This window comes from Typopeltis vanoorti, chromosome 9 (assembly GCF_054136105.1).
Source record: "Typopeltis vanoorti isolate ZY-2024b chromosome 9, IOZ_Tvanoo_1.0, whole genome shotgun sequence".
NCBI lineage: Eukaryota > Metazoa > Arthropoda > Arachnida > Uropygi > Thelyphonidae > Typopeltis > Typopeltis vanoorti.
This window is the reverse complement of record NC_143557.1, coordinates 1,430,751-1,454,161: the sequence shown is the minus strand read 5'-3', so window position 1 is coordinate 1,454,161 and position 23,411 is coordinate 1,430,751. Positions and strand designations below refer to the sequence as shown.

The window sequence follows — 23,411 nt, the reverse complement described above, 5'->3', positions numbered from 1 at the left end:
TCATGGCCTACTGCACAGTTGCCATAGCAACTTCATTCACTTGTTGTGAACTGATTCATTTGTGACCTCTGTGTGGTCTAACTCCTAATGATCCCATTTCTTGGTAATGACTAATCATTCATTGCAGAAAATGTGACAATAGTCGACCTCATCAACATATGTTCAGGCATCAAAATTCACAGGGTGCAGCAAGAGCGTTGCAATTGTTTAGGTAGTATAGCTGGTTAGTGCCATCGCTGTGCACTGTGTTAACAACCAGAATGAAGAAAAAAAAATTCTGTGTCTGTTTTTAAAACCTCCTGGCACCTGCTCAGTTGCATGATGTGCAAATTCCATGCATTTGGTGCTGACAGTGCCTGTAGTGGTGAATTTTGGATCCCCCCCCCCCCCCAAGATATCGTTTCTGCATGATGCACTATGTATTCCTGCAAAGTTTTGAGCATTTGGATCACTGAATGACACTTAATAATTAGACCTTAACCATGGATATTTTAATTTTGATCACCCTGTAGTTCAATTGCTGAGTGATCATTTTGCAAAGGTGTATCATCCAGTGGAGATTTGCATTTGCTGATGTGACAGAGATTGATGTCACAATTGAGGTAGATGAACAGGAGATGCTCAGTATATTCAAATTTATCAATGAGAATACAGCAATGGGACTGCTTGGCATATCAGCCCTATTTGAGTGTGTAAGAGAATTGGCATTGCTTCTGACGAAGTAGTTTGATCAAAGACTCCAAAATAGTGGAAAGAGAGTAAGATAGTTCGATTACACAAAGGTGACTCCAAGACTGAAGTAGCAAACTACAAACTAATACATCAGGAATGGTTGTTAAAGTATTGGAAAAGTTGATATATTATAAAGTAAAATACAGCAATGATGGTAGCAGGTGACCATGGAATTGGGGAAATGGCTGCACCATGATACTGCTGGATTTTGAAAAGACATTTGAGAGAATTACACATGGAAAAATATTACAAAAATTGGAACAAATGGGAATGGATACTAAGCTAGTAGCATAGGGGCTTCGCTGATAGACAGACTTCAAAGAGTACTATATCGTGGAGTGGAATCTAGGTGAATGAGGGTAACTAGTGGACTATTTCAGGATTTTGTACTACTGTCATTACTCTTTAATTTGTATGCCAATGATATAGGGAAATATTAAATTGGCAGGGGGGGGGGATATGCAGTTGTTTCCTGATGATGCAAAATGGAAAAGGTAATAGTTGATAAAGGTGATGTTGATATTCTGCATGATTTGAATAAATTAGCATTGTTGGCAAAGGATAATGGTTGTCGATTTAATGTTACAAATCGAAAGGATTTCTTCTTGTTGAAAAAAATTACATACTATATATCATATAGATGTACTGGATAGTAGGAAATTTCTGAGGTTAGGCATTTGGAGATAATGGTGGACAGAGTGTTGATGTTCATGTTCTTCATATTGCAATAGTTGGTAAAATAGTTCAAATTGGATTTTGAAAAACATACTAACAAATAAAGATAAGGAAGTTGTTATTCGTCTGTATAAGGCTATGATTCAGCCACACTTTGCAACTGTGCACAGATTTGATCACACAGGATTCTTGGGGATCAGGAGGTGGTGTGAGGATTCAGAGCCAAGTGACCAAGCTGGTGACAAGTCTGTGGAATGCTCCCTACGAGGACAGGTTGCAGGTGTGTTGGCTACAAAGTTTGGTTGGTAGGCAGAAAAGGAGGGTCATCATAGAAACTTATACTAAAGGGGTTTTATAAAATTGGTGCAAAGGAAATTTTTGAATATATGACAAATAGAGAACTAGTAGCTCATCCATGGAATTTGTGTTAAGAGTGTAGTTTGTGAGGGTGTGCATTCAATGTTTTTTGCATGGAGAGTGGTGAATAAGTGAAATGGATTGTGAGAATTAGTTGTGATTGCCCTGCCAGTGAATTAAGGAGAGGCATGATAGATTTTGTGTGTATAAAATTTAGCATGGGTCTATCACGATGAGTCTGATTCCATGGAGATAGCGTATAATAATATGATAATTGTTTCTCTATAAATTGTGATTTCTGTTTTCTTCATTTAAAATTTTATATAATTTCTCTTCTTTATGTTCTATGCTTCTCTTATTCCATTTGTCATAATTTATCACATTTTTTGTTTTTAAATTTTCTTAACCTTTTAAATGATGTCTTTCCTTTTTTTCAACTATGTTTCATTTTGTATATCTCTGTTACACTTAGATATTCATTAATTTATTATAATTATAGGCATTACATATGAGAGAACTTATGAAACTTCGAAGTTTTCATGAAAGAGTTACTGTTAGCTTCATGAATCTTATGCATAAACGGTAAGTTAGATTGATATTTTAAAAATGACTTTAACTTGACTTTAAATTAATTTTTAAAAAGATTAAAAGGATATTTTAAAAAAGATTAGAATTATTTTCATCTTGAATGAGTTAAAATATCTTTCTTCAAATTAAAAATAAGTAGAGAAAACACATGCTAGTATTTTGAAGTAATGCTGTTTTTCAAAATATCAAAACATTTTTGTCATCAGGAAGATGTAGCCTTGTTTTGTATTTAACAGAAAAGTGAATTCAGGGAATGACAAAGGATTAGTTTTCCTTATTACCTTCAAAACTGGGTTGAACTGGATTAGGAGGGGATATGAGGATGCATATTATTATTATTATTAAACAAGACCTCATGGAGTCAAAGACTCATCTATGAGGTCCTTTTATCTCACACACATCTCATCATACCGTGTCTTAAACACATTCAAACTCCTTGCAGACACTGCACTCTCAGGCAAGGCATTCCAATCACTCACAACTGTGCACGAAAAAAACCTGCCTCTCACTCCCCTACTCACACCTTCTTTATACAGTTTCCAGGGATGACCTCTGGTTCTCCCCTGATCTCCCACTATTCTCTGTAGAACTTCTCCATTGATCCTATAACAACCCCTTACCAACTTGTAGGTCTCTATCATATCTCCCCTCTGCCTTCTCTCCACTAGACTCTGCAAATTACATCTTTTCAATCTTTCCTCATACTCGACATTCCAGAGGTCATAAACTACTTTAGTCAGTCGCGTTTGGACCCTTTCCAACATCTCTTCATCCTTCTGAAAACCCGGTGACCAAATCTGGGCACAATAGTCCATGTGTGGCCTAATCAAAGCCTTATACAATGGAACAAGAATCTCCCTACTTCTACACGTCAGTGTTCTCCGCATCGTTCCCAGAAGTCTTTGTGTTGTCTTCACAATTTTGGCGATGTGTCCCCTAAATTTTAGATCCTTATCCACTATCACCCCCAGATCTCTTATTTCCTCCACCTCCAACAATATATTCTCACCAAGCATAAATTCTGCATCCCATCTTTGTTTTCCAAATTTTAAAACCTTACATTTTGCAACATTGAACTCGCATCCCCATTTCCGTGCCCAATCACTCAATTTATTCAAGTCTTCTTGCATGACCACAACATCTTCACTACTCTTTATGGTTCGTCCCAACTTTGCATCATCTGCAAACAACTGAATATCTTCACCGATATCATTAATATACAAGTTAAATAGTAATGGCCCTAAAACAGACCCCTGAGGCACTGCACTAGTGACTTTCCTTTTCCTGGATATTGCACCCCCCATACACAACTTGTTGATACCTATCAGATAGCCAGTCTCCAATCCAATGCACTAATCTAATATCCAACCCCATCTGCTCTGGTTTGACTGTCAACTTATCATGAGGTACTCTATCAAAAGCTTTTGCGAAATCCAAGTATATTACTGTGTATCCTTCTCCTCTGTCCAAGGAAGCAGTCACATTAGTGTAATAAGTAAGTAGATTACTAAAACATGACCTCCCTTTAGCAAATCCATGCTGTCCATCAAAGATTATACCATTGTTATCAACCCAATTCTGGATCCTAGTTCTCACAAGCTTCTCCAACAATTTAACCACAACACCTGACACACAGATAGGCTTATAGTTTGATGCTTGAGTTCGATCACCTCCTTTATGAAGTGGCACAATCTTACCCTCCTTCCACTCTTTAGGAACTTGACTAAGTGCAAGACTCGTATTAAAAAAATATGTCAAGGCAGGTGTCAACTCTCTGGCACATTCCTTCAGAATACGCGGTGATATATTATCAAGTCCCACAGCCTTATTTACATCTAGTTTACTCAACTCTCCAAACACCTCTTGCTCACTTACAGTCAGTCTCTCCTCCCCATCATTAACTGCTCTTAATCTCTCCATGAAGTCACATTCACAAGATTGAAAGATCTTTATGAACTGCTCATTAAGTATCTCCACCACACATTCTGCAACAGATGTCTTTATACCATTTTTCGCCAATCAATGTCATCCTTTCATAATCATTCTTTCTTTTGCTGGCTACATATCGAAAGAACTCCCTAGGACTCCTTTTGGCTTCATTAGCTAACTGCTGTTCATACCTCTCTTTAGCTACTCTCACCAACCAAGTCACCCTCCTTGCCTGGTCTTTGTAGACCTCATGAAATTGGTTACTTCCACTTCTCTTATGCTGCCTCCACAATGCACTTTTTCTCTGTATTGCATGCTTAATCTCTTTATTCATCCATCTCACACCTACCTTATTTAACTTTCTCACCCATGGTATACATTTAGACATTGCATCTATTAAGTAGTTTTTGAAAATCCCCCAAGCTGCATTGATCTCTTTTTCAGCTAACTCCTCATTCCATGCTACACCTGCAAGCTGTCTCCTGAGCTCTTCATAATCACCCCCCTTGTAGCTCCACATATACCCTTTTTTTCACAGGGGTCCTTGCACTGCTGGCAACCACCCGGGTAATCACCTCATGGTCACTTTCACCAATTGGTGGATGATTTGACACCTCATTTATGATTACATCCTCTGATGAGATGACCAAATCCAAGACCCTTAATCCTCGTATACCCTCTATTACATACTGTCTGAGGTAGTTATCCTTCAAAAACTCAAGAAACTCATTTTCTTTACTTCCAGTTGCTATCTCATCATTCCAGTGTATATTGCCATAATTAAAATCACCCATAATGATCACCCTTTTCTTATTTGCTTGGCTTATTTGACTATACATTTCACTATCACCACCATCCACATTACCAGGGCTATAACAACATCCCACCAAGTATTTGATTCTATTCACCTCTATCTCACACCATACTGCCTCAAAACCACTGGCCCTATTTCTCTCTTGCATCTTTACCTTGTATGGACATGACTCTTTCTCTATCATCAATAGCACTCCCCCTTCCTTTTTACCCCTTCTATCCTCACGAAACACATCATACCTTTCCATCTCTATTCCTGTCAGGATGTCATCCTCATCTAACCATGTCTCACTTATTCCGACAATCTCTGGGTGCACAGAAGCAATTAGTGCAACCATTTCATCCGCATTGTTTCTTATACTTTTAGCATTGGTATACAAACACAACAACTCATTTCTGGATCTACAGCTATATTTTCTCTTTTCCTAGAATAAAGCAGCTATCAGACTATAATTAGTGATTCTTTTCCTTTAGTGTTACATGGTGACTGGCTTTCATTTCAGACAAATTATGGAGACTACAACCATTTTAAAAATAATTACTTTAATTTTCCAACGTTTCGACCTTCATGTTCGGGTCATCATCTGGAGTTCTTGTAGATAAACTTGTTATTTTTAATATATATTATATTCCCTCTTTTTTTATATATATATTATTAACTATTTAGTCTATCGGCTGTGCCTTTGTTAATAATTATACTATATACTTATGAGATGAAATATTATATAAATTTCTTTTACTAACAATTATTTTTATTTTTGACTCCGAGTGTCCCTATATGTTATTATATTTGCACAAAGAGTTCACTCCAATTGGTGCAATGACTTTAACTCACTCTTTCAGAATCCAACTAATCATTGACTCAATAATTTCATAGTGAACCATGGATGCCAGTTGATCAGAGTTTACTGAATAGATGATAAAAAGAGCAGGTATTTGTTCAAGGGCACATTTCATATCCACAATGGGTGGGATTCCATTGTGATTGGCTGCTTCTGTGGTATCCAAATTATTCACGATTCTTCTGATGTTTTTCTGGTGGAATGTCATAGGAGGCATGAAGTGCAATGCTCTATGCAAGCAAGGAGATAATTTGTTATGTCATCTGTGTAGGAGTTGGAAGAGAAGAATGAACCCAAAATACCATCACCATTAGGTATGTTACAATATTACTATTAGAGTGAGGTAGAGGAGGTAACACAGATGGACAAAAGTTGTGCCCAACAGCTTTATTAAGAGACCCGAATGTATAGCTGTCAGTTGCACATAAGCAGCAAGTTTTCTTCATTTATCCTTGTAGAATTTAGACTTTGCCCTTTTAATGGTGGTTTTAAAAGTTGTGCCCAACAGTGTTATCAAGTGACCCGAATGCACAGCTGTCAGTTGCACGTAGTTTTCTATATGCAACTGACATAGAATTTAGACTTTGCCCTTTTAATGGTGGTTTTATAAGTGGGCAATTGTGTAAGCTGTGAAGGAAGCTGTTATTTTGGTCTCAAGCCACTTGTGAGAGACTGTTTGCTTTTCTTGGGTAGGCATGGCATGGTTTAGATATGAGTTGGGAAATTTGAACAGAGTGAGGAATGAAAGTTTCTCTTTTATTATGGATTATTTCTGTAAAAAGATCACAACAGATATCTGAAGAATGGAAACAGTAGTCTAACCATGGAAAGGAGGAGTAAAAGTTACGTAAGCTCTCCCACTTGACATTGTTGTAATGTCAGAGAACATGAGGATGTGGATGGCTGAAGTCAGGATTTTCCCCTAGAGATGAAACTTGGATGAGATATTGTAGTCTTAATTACCAAGATGAACAGTTACCTGAACAGCATACCTGGAAAGAGAAGTAGTTATTAAGAGATCCAGTATGTTTGGTGGGTGATAAAGATTTTCAAGAATTCTGGTAATGAGATGAATATCCTGTTTTCATTGCTTACAGTAAAAATCTCTAGCTTCTTCCAGCTTGGCCAGTGAAATTCAATAAAGGGAGCCAATTTATTTATTTATTCTTATGGCAAAAGGAATACAGAACAGCTACAGATCAATGTCCAGTCTGGAAAGCCAATCCGAGGCCTCATCCATCAGCTTGTGGGTGTCCTGTAGGCCACCACCGTGAAATTGGCACCTTGGGCAGTCGTTCACAATATGAGTAATCGTCTGAGCCACGGGAGAACAATCACAATAAGGGTGGTCTAACAGCCTCCATTTATGTAGTAGGTAGCTACATCTTCCCTGGTTAGTTCTGATCCTGTTGATTGATGACCAAATCTTCCTAGGAAGAGCAAAACCAGGCTGCAGAGCACAGGGACCTTCTAACAGGAAGCTATTTGTTGGGAGATTGTTGGACCAGTATTCTCTCCACGTGTCAGGTGTTGATGGCAGGGCAGCTGAATGGAGTTCGTCCATGGACCAGAAAGGCTTTCTAGATTTTAGGCGAAGACTTGGTGGATTTATGAGAGTCTGGTGCAGGGGCAGGAGTGGGTTGCTCATTGCTTTATTAAATTCTTTAATCGAGGCTTGTCTTCTCCGTATGTTTGGTGGAGCAATGTTAGATAAGACAGGCAGCCAGGAGAGAGTAGTGCATCTCACTGTCCTACTAATTGTGTGCATGGTAGAGTTTAGCTGGCTGTCTATAATGTTAGTGTGTGCATTTCTTTCCCAGACAGAGACACAATATTCTGCTGCAGAGAATGCGAGGGCTAGTGCACACGGCCTTAGGACTTCTGCACCACAACCCCAGGTTGTTCCAACAAGCCTTGCAATGACATTGTTTCTCATTTTAATTTTGGTGGAGAGGTTGGTGATGTGCCTTTTATAGGTTAGGCTTCTGTCCAGGCTCACTCCAAGGTATTTTGGGTAAGGCTCGTGTTCTACCATTTTTCCACAGAAAGAAAGGTTGAGGTGTTGATTTGCCTCTGCATTGTTCAGGTGAAATACTGTGGACACTGTGGATTTGGCTTCAAGTACCACTGCTTGAAATACAATTCCAGGATGTTCATGTCTGTGTTCAAGGTTGATTCCAGGTTGGCGAAGGAGGTAGATTGATGTAGAATCGCTAGGTCATCAGCATACATATACTTGCTTGAGCTGGTATGTGGTAAGTCGTACACATAGATGTTAAAGAGTAAAGAGGATAAGACAGAGCCCTGTGGGAGACTGTTGTGAAGGGAGCTAATTAGAATTGCGGACATGGAAATTATCAAGGAGTATGACTTAGTTTACTCGGAGCAGTTTGTTTTTCAAAACAAATTCCTAAAAAAAACAACAAATGTTCATTAGTGTCAGTTCTTTATCCAGCCAGTTCTTAAAATATAAAACTTCTCCCTAACTTCCATGGAATTATTGCAGAGTTTCCTATTTTAACTTATTATTTTCTATTCATCCTCGCTGTTACACTGGGTAGGAATATTTTACCTTGGGCAATTTAATTACAAGAAGCACAAATTCTTTACCAGACAAAAATTCAATTTCTTTTATTACTTCATAAAAATAACATATCAAAGTAGAGCTCTTGATTAAAGCTCTTCATTACAGTTTCAGATTTCTCTGATTCCATCACTTTTTCCAAGAAAATGTAAGCAAAGTGAGGAATTGAAGTATGTGTCAGGTCGTGAGATAGTTATGGTTGAAGAAAGCCAGAATGTGAATGAAAATAGCGATTTGATAGGGAATTGCGATGTTGTACAAGATGGCAATGAGAGTGGTGATCAAAGAGAGAGTGAAAGCAACTATACAGAGAGAGAAAATGGTTTAAATGATGAAAAAAATTAGGAATTTTTTGTAGGGAGTGAGATCGCTAGGTTGCGTGCAGTGATATACAGTGCACAGCAGCAGTTGGAGCACCTGCAAAACTCTTTCCAGAGTGCCTTGGCTAACGGAAATAAACAAGTGTTTGAAAGGAAAAATAAGCGTAAAAGTGGGAGAGCTTCTGAAATGAAGGAAAGAGGAATGTATGGTGACTCGTTATTAAGAGGAGTGATAGACGAGATTTTAACTAAATCGTACTTACCGGGTGCGAAATTTAAGGATGAAAGTGAGAGTATTAGAGCCCAAAAACAGAGGGTGAAAGAATTGATAGTTGTGGTGGGTACGAATGAATTGAAAGGAGATAAATTTTTTATGAGAGAGGACTTGAAAGTATTGTTAAAGGTAGCGAAAGAAAAAAAAGTGACAGAGTTAGGATGGTGAGTCTGTTGATGTGGTACGACAGAGGAGTGTAGAAGGAGGACCATAATCGCAAATGACTTTATGCGAGGTTATGCAGACAGTGTGGTGTGGAATTCGTGGACGTGTGGAATAAGTTTGATGGGTGAAAGGATTTATACAAGATGGATGGCCTGCATTTGAATGGATTTGGTGTGCGGAGACTGGAAAAAGTGTCACTGAATGAAGTGAAAATGGATGTGCAGAACCAGGGAAACTAGAACTACCAAGGAGGGGGGGGGGAGTGGATATGCGGACATCAGTGAGACAGTTGAGTGTAAGAATGTATATAATGCATCCGAGCCAGTACTAAGGACAAGAAATCAGAATGGGATAGTTAGAATAATGCATCAAGATAGGGGTGGAACAAAGGGATCTCTGCATTTCATGTATACTAATGCCAGGAGTATTAGGAACAAGAAGGAATTATTTTTGGCCTTGATTGGCTCTTCCTGGCCACAGGTTATTGGCATTAGTGAAACATGGCTGACAGAAGATGATATAGTTAGTGGAAGAGAATGTGTAGGTTATAGTGTGTTTAGGAGGGACAGAGAGAATAGAATGAGGGGGGGGGGGAAGAGGAGTGTTATTGATGATAGCTGATGAACTGCAGGATAGTGAAAAGAGCTCATTTGAGGCTATTTGGTGTGAGAAGATGACTGGCAGAACAAATTACACGGGTGCTGCTATAAACCAGGTGATGGAATAGATAGTGGAGATAGTGTGCATAGACAAATTGATGAAATGAGTGGAAGGAGGGTAATTATTATGGGGAATTTCAACTATGGTAACATTGATTGGAAGGAGGAGAGGACACATGTGAGGAAGGAAATGGATTTTATTCAATTATTAAGGGATAATTATCTGAGACAGCATGTAATTGAAAATACTAGGGGTTTGAGAGTGCTTAACCTGGTAATATCATCTGAGAATTTGACTATAATGAATATGACCATGTTGCCACCTATTGGTGAGAGTGACCTGCGAAGTGGCTAAAGGTGTGGAATTTTCGATTAAGACAGGGTATATGTGGAATTACCGTGCTGGTAAGTATGACAAGCTTAGGAGATTGCTTGGTTCAGTGCCATGGCATGTATAACTGCAAGGGCTGGATGTCGATAGAGCATGGGAAGTGGTCAAGGAGCATTTACAGGAGGTTATGGCTGATTGTATACCTAGGGTCCGAATATTGAAACAAGTAGGGGTTAAATGGATGAATAACACCATTAAGCTTGAGCTGCAAAAAAAGAAACACCTGTGGAGGGAATTTAAAGAGAAAGGTGACCTGCAGGTACACGAATGGTATAAAGCGCAGGCCAGAAGGGTAACGAGTATGATAAAAAAACAAAAGCAGATTATGAAAGGAAACTAGCTATGCAAGCTGAAGAGAATCCCAAACAGTTCTTTCAATATGCTGCAAGCAAAAAAAAAAAAAAAACTGTACAAGGCAGAATGTTTTTAAGGAATGACGATGGTAAGAAGGTCAGTGAATCAGTCGATATTGTGGAATTATTGAGTTAGCACTTTGCAAGAGTATATCATCCAGGTGGTGACATTGAAAAAATGAAGAAACCATTAGTTTATATTGGAATTGTGATGAATGAAGTGGAGGTGAATAGTCTATTACAGAACCTTAATGTGAATACATTTGTGGGATTGGATGGTATACCGGCATGGGTGTTACGTGAAGTGTCTAAAAAATTATCAGTGCCCTTGACCATGTTGTTTTATCTGAGTCTCGGGTCTGGTTAGTCCCGAAGGGGTGGGAAGAGGGGAAAATAGTTCCACTGCATAAAGGAGGTTCCAAGACTACTGTTGCAAATTACTGAACGATCAGCATATCAGGAGTCATTGTCAAGGTCTTGGACAAGGTAGTCAAGGGAAAAATGCAGGAATGGATTGATGAAAATGAGATACTGTACAGGGAACAGCATGGCTTTGTCAAGGGTAGATCATGCCTCAGTAACTTGCTCAAGTTTTATAACACAGTGACGGCTGAACTGGATAAGGATAATGGGTTTACAGTGATACTGCTTGACCTGGCTAAGGCATTTGACAGGATACCACATGGAATTCTAATCCGTAAACTACAACATGTGGGAAAGGATATAGGGTTGATATAAGAATATAGGAATAGTTATAGGGTGAGATGGATAGGTGGGTGGTTGATGGAGGGATATTAGAGAGTAGTTTATTCAGGAGTAGAGTCCAAAAGATGGCCTGTGACTAGTGGTGTGCTGCTGGGTTCTGTTCTTGGACCACTGCTGTTTAAATTGTTCATTAACGATATAGGGAAGGATCTAAGAGGAACAGTTCATTTGTTCGCTGATGATGCAAAGTTGTGTAGGGCAATAGTGAATGCAGAAGATGATGTCAAAATATTGCAGGACGACTTGCATAGATTGGAGTTCTGGGCTGAGGAGAATGGATGTCAATTTAATATGACAAAATGCAAGGTTATGCATTTTGGGATGAAAAGATTAGCAGCAGTATACCACATTGGTGGAACTGTACTCCAGGAGATTGATGAGGCCAGTAACTTGGGAGTGTTGGTGGATAGAGAGATGAAGTTTAGGGGGCACATTGCAAAAGTGGCTAAATCAGCTCATCAAATCACTTGGTTGTTGAAAAATACTTTGACGAGCAGAGACAAGCAGGTTATTGTTCCTCTGTACCAAGCCTTGATAAGATCTCATCTTGGCTACTGTGCCCAGATTTGGTCACTACGTTTCTTCTTGATGGGGAGGAGGTGGAGAGGATCCAGAGGCGAGTGACCAAGATGATAACAGGTCTCTGGAATGAACCTTATGAGAACAGGTTGAAGATTTGTGGGTTGCAGAAATTTGATAGGTGGAAAAGGGGAGATATGATTGAGACATTCAAATTGCTAAAGGGTTTCTATAGGATTAATTCAGAGGATATTTTTGAAATCAGGACTGGTGATGGGAGAACTATGGAAGCTGGGAAAGAGTGTGGTTAGCAAGGGTGTTAGTGCTGGGTTCTTTACTTTTAGAGTGGTAAATGAGTGGAATAAGCTGCCAGAGTCTGTTGTGGGTGCTATGACGGTGAGTGAGTTCAAGCCCAGGTATGATAGATACTGTGAGAATGTCGTATGGTTATGTGGACATGATGTTTAGGGCGCCTCCCTCGATGAGTCTAAGGACTTCCTGGAGTCTCCCGTAATAATAATAATAAAAAAAAAAAAGATTTATACTACCAGTATCCTTGTGACAGAAGACAGAACTTTCCATGTAGTGTTTCTTCAAATGTTGAGAATGTTCTTCTGTTTTTACTATTCATTTGTTGAACAGTATCAACTTTTCTGGTCAAATTATTCACCTTGCTAAGATTTTGTAAATGCATTCTGACTTTCAGATTTTTCTAAAACATTTCCTAAAACAAAATTCTCTGGTCTGATTTCTCAAACTTCCATTCTCTCTCACTCTTCTTTCTCTTCATCGCCCTGGTACTGAACGCTCTCTCTTTCAGCTATCAATTGCCCATCAACCACCTTGGTGAGCATGAGCACTTGTTCAACAAAGCTGCAAGCAAGATAGTAGTATTAGCTGAGCATTGTTTTAGCTTAAAGGAAAATGTTTTTATGGTCTCTAGAGCAGGATTTTCAACTATGTAAAAGTAATTTGCAAAAAATTTAAAAAAAAAAAAAAAAATATATATATATATACAGGGTGTTCGGGATAAATTTGACAGTTTCGTAAGGAAAAAGAAAATCTTCTTTGTATCTATTAAATTTAATGAATTGACAAAAAAACATTACAGGCAGAGTTAATTACAATACTATCAACAAGATTTACTCAAAATAACCACCATTAGCATCGATCACAGCTTCAATTCTGCTTCGGAACCTCGAACAAGCTGATGCTACAGTCTCCCTGGGAAGGGCCGCAAAAACTGTTTTAATTTTATCCATTAACTGGGCTTTTGTATTACTGGAAGTGCGATTGGTGTCTTTTTCAACTGCGCCCCATACAAAATAATCCATGGGGTTAAGGTCTGGGGAGTTTGGAGGCCAAACATTTGGACTGGTGAAGTCGTAGAAATTTTCAGACAACCATTTTTGACTTTTCCCAGAGGTGTGGCAAGGGGCCGAATCCTGCTGCCATACATACGGCCTACCATTGGCTACCCTTGTTATCCAGGGCTTGACTACAGTTAGCAACTCCACGAACAAAGCCCGAATTCCAATGCCAGGGTTCTTCAACACCTGTTCCTGCAGATTTGCGAGGAATTCTGCTGTACGAACGCAATCAGATCGTCTGCTAGGGATCTTTCTTCTTGCTACATCCTCGTAGTCACCATTGCAAGTCTCTAGTTCATGCCTGATTGTTTTTACTGTATTCAGGGAGCATTGGGCAGCAGTCGTAATATCCTTATTTTGATGGCGGGCACGAATCATCATGATACAAGTTATTCTCTTCCATGATTCAGGTGGGTTCCAGCTATCCATCCTTTCTGACATCTTGTATATGAATGAAGAAGGGTCCAAACTTTTAAATGAAGAGAAGTGTGTGTTAATACATGTAACTTACGGAAAAATATAATTAATTATAAATATGTCAAATTTATCCCGAACACCCTGTATATATAAAATTGGTAACAATATAAAAAAAAAACCTTATCCCATCCATGGTACAAAAAATGTACTTGAGCCTAGGATATAATCTTTTATGGGTGGATGCAACATTTAAAAAAAAAGAAAAGGATGATGAATGACAGCTATAACTGTATTCTGACAATTGCAAATTACAATAAGGAAACTTTTTTTTTTTTACTCCATACACAAGAGGTCAAGGGACCTATAAGCACATCAGTGCCGTGTATGGAATGCTTTTATTTTTATTTATTTTATATTTTTAAGAGTTGCAGGTTGTAGTTGTTTATGAATACTTAATGAGGAAGGCTGTTCCAGAAGACAGAGGTGGACAGAATGAAAGAGGATGAATAGAATCATTGTTGATGTGTTTGCAGCTGCACAGTATAGGGATACTGGGCAGCTGCCACTCTTGTATTAACTGGTGCAACAGAAAGTGGAGGAATGATGATTGTCAATTCACTGGAGCAATGATAGTATCTTTAAAATAGACATGGTGCTAAAACACTGAACCTGTAAGATAGAGGATGAAGTGATTCTGTAAGAGAGTGATCATCTGTGAACCTAATTCCTCACCTCTGAATGACATCAAGGACCTTAAGAGAAGTTTTAGGTAAACTACTCCAGACATTCTAAATATGTGCAGATTTGGTGTTTGTATATTATAAGAGTTGGTTGGGTGTAAAATAGGCTCTTGATTGAAAGAGAATGCTGGATATTGAAGAGGCTATTGATGCGATATGTTTATGCCAGGAAAGACTGGAGGTAAATGATATTCTGAGCAAAGAGATCTGATCTTGTCTGGTGATTTGTGGATTACTGATTACTGATTAGGTGAGATGAGATCTCTTTTGCGAGAGAAAGAGAGAGAAAAGGTAAGATTGCAATTTCATGGCACTGAACGTAACAAGGTTGTCCTTGTCCCACTGAAGGATAGTATGTTGATCAATGTTTAAGGTACTACTTGTAGATGATTTTGTAACCAGGGATATCAGAGTATTGCATGGTTTGTCAATTGAGTAGGATGAGTGGAGAGTACTATTGCCATCAAAGCTGTGCATATGATTAGTTGTTATTGTGAGTTAGGTCATTCGTGTACAGGAGAAACAGAGTTGGTGATAAGATAGAGCCTTGAGACACTCTAGCATTGGTGCTGAAGCTCGAAGAGAGGGAGCCATCTACCATGACTCACAGAGAAAAAGCTGACTACCCAGTTACAGAGTGGCAGGGAGACCAGAGGATGGCAAGTTGTTTACTAGGCCTACATACAGTCAAAGCACAGTCAAAACCTCACACAATCAAAGGCTTTGAACATGTCAAGGGCAACAGCACAAATTTCCCTGAACCTTTCTGTGGCATGTAAACTACAAGGTCAGCTGTGGATCTTGAATAGCAGAATCAATAGTAGTAGTCATTTCACTTCACTGGGCCGTTATGGGCTGGTGATTTTGCAATATAAAGCCTCTCCTAGTTAAGTTATTGCCCATGTTCCAGTGGTAATGGCCTGTTTCCAGAAATAGGGCTCTGGCAGGACAAGTATTGCTGCCATAAGTGTATATCTTCCCTAGTTATGAGAAAATGCCAACTAGACCTCTAGGTAGCAGATTTCTTTCATCACTAAGTGAAACGCCACCACCCTGCTTTTTGGAGGCGGTGGAGTGGCATCTGCCGTGCTTCATCCCCAGAGTATGGTCTCTGGTTTCTCCCCCCCCATACCCAAATGGTATGTGCGGGGGGGTGGGAGAAACCTTGGGGAGGGATGGCCTTGCTGGGCATACTCGTTAGACTATTATCATTTTCAACTAGGTTGCCAGTTTGCGTTCCATTTAAGGAAACAGTTTTCTGCAGACTGCCACCAGATAGTGCATGGGACTGAAACTGGTCCTGTGCACTATCTGGTGGCCAGCATTTGTTGGAGGCTTCCCCAGTCAGCTGGCAAATAATGCTGCTACTCATCCTAATAATGTTACTGCTTGCTTACTTACTTACTCAGTGCCCCCCTGCATGCCATTGACCTGGATTATTATTATTATTCCCGTTTATAAGGCCACATGGATTTTCTCACCTGAATTGCATGGGAATGATGAAGTGGTTGAGAGGATTCAAATGGAAGTGACAAGGAATGTTGCAGGTCTATGGAATGCTTCCTGTGAGAATAGATTGAATGCTGTTGGTTTGAAAATTCACTAATAAGCAAAAAAAATAAAAATAAAAAGATTACACGTGATGGAAGCAAATAAGTTATTAAAGGGGTTTTATAGCATTGAGACTGGAGACTTTTCAGTATGTGGCAGGAAGGGAGAGAGAGAGAGAGAATGAAGGGTCACCCATGGAACTTGTATAAGAGTGTGCTTAGCAAGGGTGTTAGGACTAGATTTTTAGCTTGGTGAGTCGTGAATGAGTGGAATGAATCGTCAGTGAATGAGTTTAAGGGGAAGTATTGATAGGTAGTGTGTGAATGACAGGTCTCCCACAATGAGTCTTATGATTCCATGGAGATACCTGTATAATAATAAGATAAATTGCCTGTGAATTTTGAATATGAGTAATATATTCACTGAATGAAAACTAACATCTAAGAATAGCCAATTCCATATACTTACCATACATCATGAGAACAACGTGCATTCATCCAGACCACACCCATACACCAGTCATAAGCTGCAAAATCTCATTCGTCTATACCAGTGATGGCGAACCTATGACATGCATGTCAGCACTGACACACTTGAGGATTTCAGGTGACACACCATGGATGTTGAAAGATGTTGTTGGTATTCTGATGAAAAAACTGTGATAAATCGTGTGAGATCGCTCTCAGTTAAGGCAAAGGTAGATTTCTGTTCATTGAAAGAATTATATTTTATAGTTAGCCTATTTCTATTTTATTTTGTAACTAGCCTATAAGCAACGAGCATTTTAAGTTTACATTTTCTTTCTCATTATAATTTCTGCATAGTCATATGATATTATAAAAACTTAGCGTAAAAACTTCTACATACTCTTGTGAAACTCTATTTTCTGCCTTAAATAATATCAAATCGAAAGGGAGAAATAGATGGAGCAATGATTTGAGTGCCGCCTGTGTAGCATTAAAATGTACACACTATAGCCCTTCTGTAAAGCAACTTTCTACCAGTACTCGGCAACAGAAAAGTCATTAAATGTAATGTGTTTGTAATTTCACTTTATTAAATTAATTGTATTATATGAATTCATAGATTTTATATCAATGTCCTATTAAATAAATAGCCTAATATGATATGTATAAATCACCATCTATGATTATGTAGTTAAATTTATAATGCATATATGCAAGTGGCACATCAACAACGTCAATATTTAAAAAAAAAAAAGATGTTTGATACACCTGGGTAAAAAGGTTTGCCATCACTGGTCTATACTGTAAAATTCTCTAACTAACTAACTTGTATGTTTCTGTTACATTTCCTCCCACTAAAATATTCCTCAAACTCTGGAGTTAATGCCACATGGGCTCCAGAGTGGGAGGAAATGTAACAGAATCATACAAGTTAGTTAGAGAATTTTACAGCACAGACGAATGAGATTTTGCAGCTTATAACTGGTGTGTGGGTGTAGCCTGGATGAATGCACAGTTGTTCTCATGATGTATGGTAAGTATATGGTATTGGCTATTCTTAGATGTTAGTTTGCATTCAGTAAATATGTTTAAGTGAGAGATGATTGATATTTAAGTGTAAATGACCAAAGTGACTTTTTATTGATAAGTCCTTTACTTCTGAAAATGTACTGTTTTTGCTAATGTGAACAGTAATCATATAAAATTCATTAATTTGATCAGGTAAACCTACCAGTATTAATATTTTACATGTAATTTTACAATTTCAATAGAAGCATTAGGTAAATCTTCTCTTTCTTCCACTGTCTTTAAGCCTAACAATATTTTCTCCTTTTTTAACTACAGTTTTCATTTATTTTTTAGAGAAAACTTCAGTGATACTACTGCTGGTAATAAAGTTCGTTCAGTGGCTAGAAATCTGGAGCAGCTTATAGATGAGGTAATAATCTAATAACAGAAATTTAATCATAAATATTATAAAACATTCCCTGCTATGAAGGTGGTCTGAAAAGTTTTCGGCCTCGACCATAGATAGCAACACTATCGGCAAGATTTATTTATTTTTTTCTAAATTGGAACACCTGTCATAAGCATCCATGTGAAATTGCAAGTTATTCTATCAAGTAGTTTGTTTTATACAGCTGTCTGAAGCAAAAGTGTTGTCTGTATCCCTTGAAATGGATAAAATTGAGTATTGTGTGGTTATAAAATTCTTTGTAAAAGAAGGTTTAACGGCAAAAGAAATTCATTCAAAGTTCATAAAAGTTTTTGGGCACTCTTCTCCTTTGTTTTCGACAATTAAGAAATGGGCTGCCAAGTTTAAACATGGTTGTACCAGCCTTGTTCAACGTCAAAGAAGACAAAGTCAGTTCCATCAGCAGGAGAGGTCATGGCATCGGTGTTTTGGGATGCTAAAGATATTTTGTTTATTAATTATCTTGAAAAGGGTAAAACAATAACTTATTATTCCAATCTCTTCACCAGACTAGGCTAAAAAATTCATGAGAAAAGACCCGGTTTGCAGAAGAAAAAAAAAAAAATCATATTTCATCAGGACAATGCACCTGCCTACAAAGGTGTTTCAGCAATGGGAAAATTAAGGGGTCTGCACTATGAATTGTTGGAACATCCATCTATTCCTCAGATTTGGCTCCCTCTGACTTCTATCTCTTCCCAAAACTAAAACTCTTCCTCGCTGGTCAGTGTTTTTCTTCGAATCAAGAGGTGATTGCAGCTGTAGAGGGGTATTTTGCAGATCTTACTGAGAACCACTACAGGGATGGGATAATGGCTCTGGAACATCGCTGGAATAAATGTATTAGTCTTAAGGGAGATTATGTTGAAAAATAAAAATAATTTTATAATTATTAATTTGTTTTTTCATTGTTAGGCCGAGAACTTTTCAGACCACCCTCGTATATATAATCTAAATAGATAATCTAAGAGGGCCATAAGAGTTGTGTAGTGCCAGAAAGAGTTCTGGAAAGATAAGTGCTATTTTGAATAATAATTGAAAATATTTCATGAATTTTAGGGTTTTATTATTTATTTTTGATAACAAAGTGTGCCTGCATAATTTTTGGCATGAATTCTGGCAGATTTATTACTCTGAATTGCCTTGTTTAAGTATAACTGATTAAGTATAACTTAAGTATAACCTTGTTTAAGAGAGGGCGCTAGTGGGTCAAGCGCTACGAATGTGCTTTGAAGAGCTCCTGATTCAGATAAGTTTTACTAGGAATAATTAAGTATATATGCGTAATTGTTTAAGTAAGAGCGGCTGTAAACGTTGTACGCTACCGATATTATTAGTGTGGGGTTTTTTTTCTTGCTTAAACTAAATACGAAAACGTTAATATTAGACCTAGTAACCTGCAGAGAGAAAAAAATGGCGGCTGCATTGTCATTCCATGATTTTAATTTGGATTTCAGTAGGTTCGTTAAGTGTGAGGTCTGTTATATGTATTCCTTCGATTACATAAATGATTTGTGGATGTTTAGTGCGGATGGAAGAAGGGTGTGTGCGAAATGTGACCTGAACGAGGAATTGATGAATGCGAATATGAAGTTGATAACAGAAAGTGCTAGTACCGATTGTGTCGTGAGTGCACGTTTGAAAGAGGATGGCGGGAAAGACAGGCGAAAAAATGTTAAAAAATCAGGAAAAAAGAAAAAGAGCGATTTGACAACCGTAACGGATGTTAAAAGGGACGAAAGTGAGGCGGAAAGAAACGAAATTGAGAGAACGAATGAAAGTAGAAATGGCGTGGTGCAGAAATCGCAAGTAAAAAAAATCGAAAGAATGAATGATTGCGAAAAAAGAATGACTGATGGCGAAAGTTGGACGCATGTTGGAACGAAAGTACTGAACCAAAGAAAGATGAATGACAGTAAAAGTGAGAAGAATGATAGCGAAAGTTGGACGCATGTTAGTCCGAAAGTACGGAAACAAAGAAAGATATGTGAGAGTGAAAGTGAGAAGAATGACAGTGAAAGTTGGACGTATGTTGGACCGAAAGTACGGAAACAAAGAAGGATGAATGAGAGGGAAAGTGAGAAGAGAGGGTCGAGAGTTAGAAAGTTAGAAAGATTTAATGATAGAGTGAATGTGTCGCGAGGTTCAGAAGGTGAATTGGATTGGATGAAGCAAGAAATGAAATGGATGCGGAATGAAATTAAGAGAATGCAGGTCAAAACTATTAAAATAAATCATGATGGCATGAAAGAGTTAACAAAAGATGAGCGAGTGGCATTGTATGGTGACTCCATTATTAAAGGTGTGCTAGAGGATAAAATGCACAAGGTATGTTTTCCAGGCAGTAAAATGAGTAGAGTGATTGAGGCATTGAATATGAGGCGGGAACGAGCAAAAGAGTTAATTGTATTAATTGGTACGAATGATTTGAGAGAGAACAAGGAGCATGTCAGAATGAATGTCAGGAGACTGCTTGGAAAGATAAAGGAGAATAGTGTGACAGGAAGGGTGGTCAGTGTGTTGCCTAGGTATGATTGTGGTGAAATGAGGCGGAGAGCAAGGATTATGAATGATATTCTGGCTGAAATGTGTGAGGAGATGGGAGTACAGTTTGTTAATGTGTGGAATGAGTTTGAGGGACGAAGTGAGCTGTATGGGAGCGATGGACTGCATTTGAGTGGTTATGGTGTGAGTCGCTTGGAGAGACTGCTGCTGGAAGGTAGAGAAGTGAATAGAGAGAATGAATCAGATCGAGAGGGGAGTGATGTGGAAGAGCAGGAGAGTAAGACAGGAGAGATTGAAGGAGTGGAAATGAATGTGGAAGTGAGTGGTATGAGTATAGATAATGAGAGAATGGGTGTGCAAGAGGAACAGGGAAACGGGGAGGCTCAGGGTGGACAGGGATACACAGCGTGAGAAAGGTGGATGCTCCAAGAGGAGGTGAGAGAATGTGTAGGCAGGAAAGTAATGGGATGATCAGGGATCAAAAGGAAACAGATGGAATTGCAAAGGGTTCTAAAATGAAGAAGCAGAAAGGGAAATGGCCCCAGTCCAGCATGGAGAGATCACATCGAGTGAGTGGTATCAGTGGAACTAGCTGTAGATCCAGAAATGAGTTGTTGTGTTTGTATACCAATGCTAGAAGTATAAGAAACAAGGCGGATGAAATGGTTGCACTAATTGCGTCTGTGCACCCAGAGATTGTCGGAATAAGTGAGACATGGTTAGATGAGGATGACATCCTGACAGGAATAGAGATGGAAAGGTATGATGTGTTTCGTGAGGATAGAAGGGGTAAAAAGGGAGGGGGAGTGCTATTGATGATAGAGAAAGAGTTATGTCCATACAAGGTAGAGATGCAAGGGGGAAATGGGGCCAGTGGTTTTGAGGCAGTATGGTGTGAGATAGAGGTGAATAGATTCAAATACTTGGTGGGATGTTGTTATAGACCTGGTAATGTGGATGGTGGTGATAGTGAAATGTATAGTCAAATAAGCCAAGCAAATAAGAAAAGGATGATCATTATGGGTGATTTTAATTATGGCAATATAGATTGGAATGAAGAGATAGCAACTGGAAGTAAAGAAAATGAGTTTCTTGAGTTTTTGAGGGATAACTACCTCAGACAGTATGTAACAGAGGGCACAAGAGGATTAAGGGTCTTGGATTTGGTCATCTCATCGGAGGATGTAATTATCAATGAGGTATCAAATCATCCACCAATTGGCGAAAGTGACCATGAGGTGATTACTTGGGTGGTTGCCAGCAGTGCAAGGACCCCTGTGAAAAAAGGGTATATGTGGAACTACAAGGGGGGTGATTATGAAGAGCTCAGGAGACAGCTTGCAGGTGTAGCATGGAATGAGGAGTTAGCTGGAAAAGAGATCAATGCAGCTTGGGGGATTTTCAAAAAATATTTAGTGGATGCAATGTCTAAATGTATACCACGGGTGAGAAGGTTAAATAAGTTAGGTGTGAGATGGATGAATAAAGAGATTAAGCATGCAATACAGAGAAAAAGGGCATTGTGGAGGCAGCATAAGAGAAGTGGAAGTAACCAATTTCATGAGTTCTACAAAGACCAGGCAAGGAGAGTGACTTGGTTGGTGAGAGTAGCTAAAGAGAGGTATGAACAGCAGTTAGCTAATGAAGCTAAAAAGAATCCTAGGGAGTTCTTTCGATATGCAGCCAGCAAAAGAAAGAATGATTATGGAAGGATGACATTGATTGGAGGAAATGGTATAAAGACAGCTGTTGCAGAATGTGTGGTGGAGATACTTAATGAGCAGTTCATAAAGATCTTTCAATCTTGTGAATGTGACTTCATGGAGAGATTAAGAGCAGTTGATGATGGGGAGGAGAGACTGACTGTAAGTGAGCAAGAGGTGTTTGGGGAGTTGAGTAAACTAGATGTAAATAAGGCTGTGGGACTTGATAATATATCACCGCGTATTCTGAAGGAATGTGCCAGAGAGTTGACACCTGCCTTGACATATTTTTTTAATACGAGTCTTGCACTTGGTCAAGTCCCTAAAGAGTGGAAGGAGGGCAAGATTGTGCCACTTCATAAAGGAGGTGATCGAACTCAAGCATCAAACTATAGGCCTATCTGTGTGTCAGGTGTTGTGGTTAAGTTGTTGGAGAAGCTTGTGAGAACTAGGATCCAGAGTTGGGTTGACAACAATGGTATAATCTTTGATGGACAGCATGGATTTGCTAAAGGGAGGTCGTGTTTTAGTAATCTACTTACTTATTACAATAAAGTGACTGCTTCCTTGGACAGAGGAGAAGGATACACAGTAATATACTTGGATTTCGCAAAAGCTTTTGATAGAGTGCCTCATGATAAGTTGACAGTCAAACTAGAGCAGATGGGGTTGGATATTAGATTAGTGCATTGGATTGGAGACTGGCTATCTGATAGGTATCAACAAGTTGTGTATGGGGGTGCAATATCCAGGAAAAGGAAAGTCACTAGTGGAGTGCCTCAGGGATCTGTTTTAGGGCCATTACTATTTAACTTGTATATTAATGATATTGGCGAAGATTTGGATGGAGATATTCAGTTGTTTGCAGATGATGCAAAGTTGGGACGAACCATAAAGAGTAGTGAAGATGTTGTGGCCTTGCAAGAAGACTTGAATAAATTGAGTGATTGGGCAAGCAAATGGGGATGTGAGTTCAATGTTGCAAAATGTAAGGTTTTAAAATTTGGAAAACAAAGATGGGATGCAGAATTTATGCTTGGTGGAAATATATTGTTGGAAGTAGAGGAAATAAGAGATCTGGGAGTGATAGTGGATAAGGATCTAAAATTTAGGGGTCACATCGCCAAAATTGTGAAGACAACACAAAGACTTCTGGGAATGATGAGGAGGACACTGACATGTAGAAGTAGGGAGATTCTTGTTCCATTGTATAAGGCT

At 38.7% G+C, this 23,411-nt stretch overlaps 1 protein-coding gene across 1 annotated transcript in view; it reads left to right on the top strand.

The window, feature by feature from the left end:
- The window catches only part of LOC150102843 (uncharacterized), an 836,492-nt gene that overhangs the window by 371,843 nt on the left and 441,238 nt on the right, over positions 1–23,411 (top strand). The window contains exons 12-13 of the mRNA XM_090397955.1: positions 2,264–2,346; positions 17,874–17,949. Coding sequence (XP_090254081.1) covers positions 2,264–2,346; positions 17,874–17,949 — 159 coding nt within the window. The remainder of the gene's footprint in view (positions 1–2,263; positions 2,347–17,873; positions 17,950–23,411) is intronic.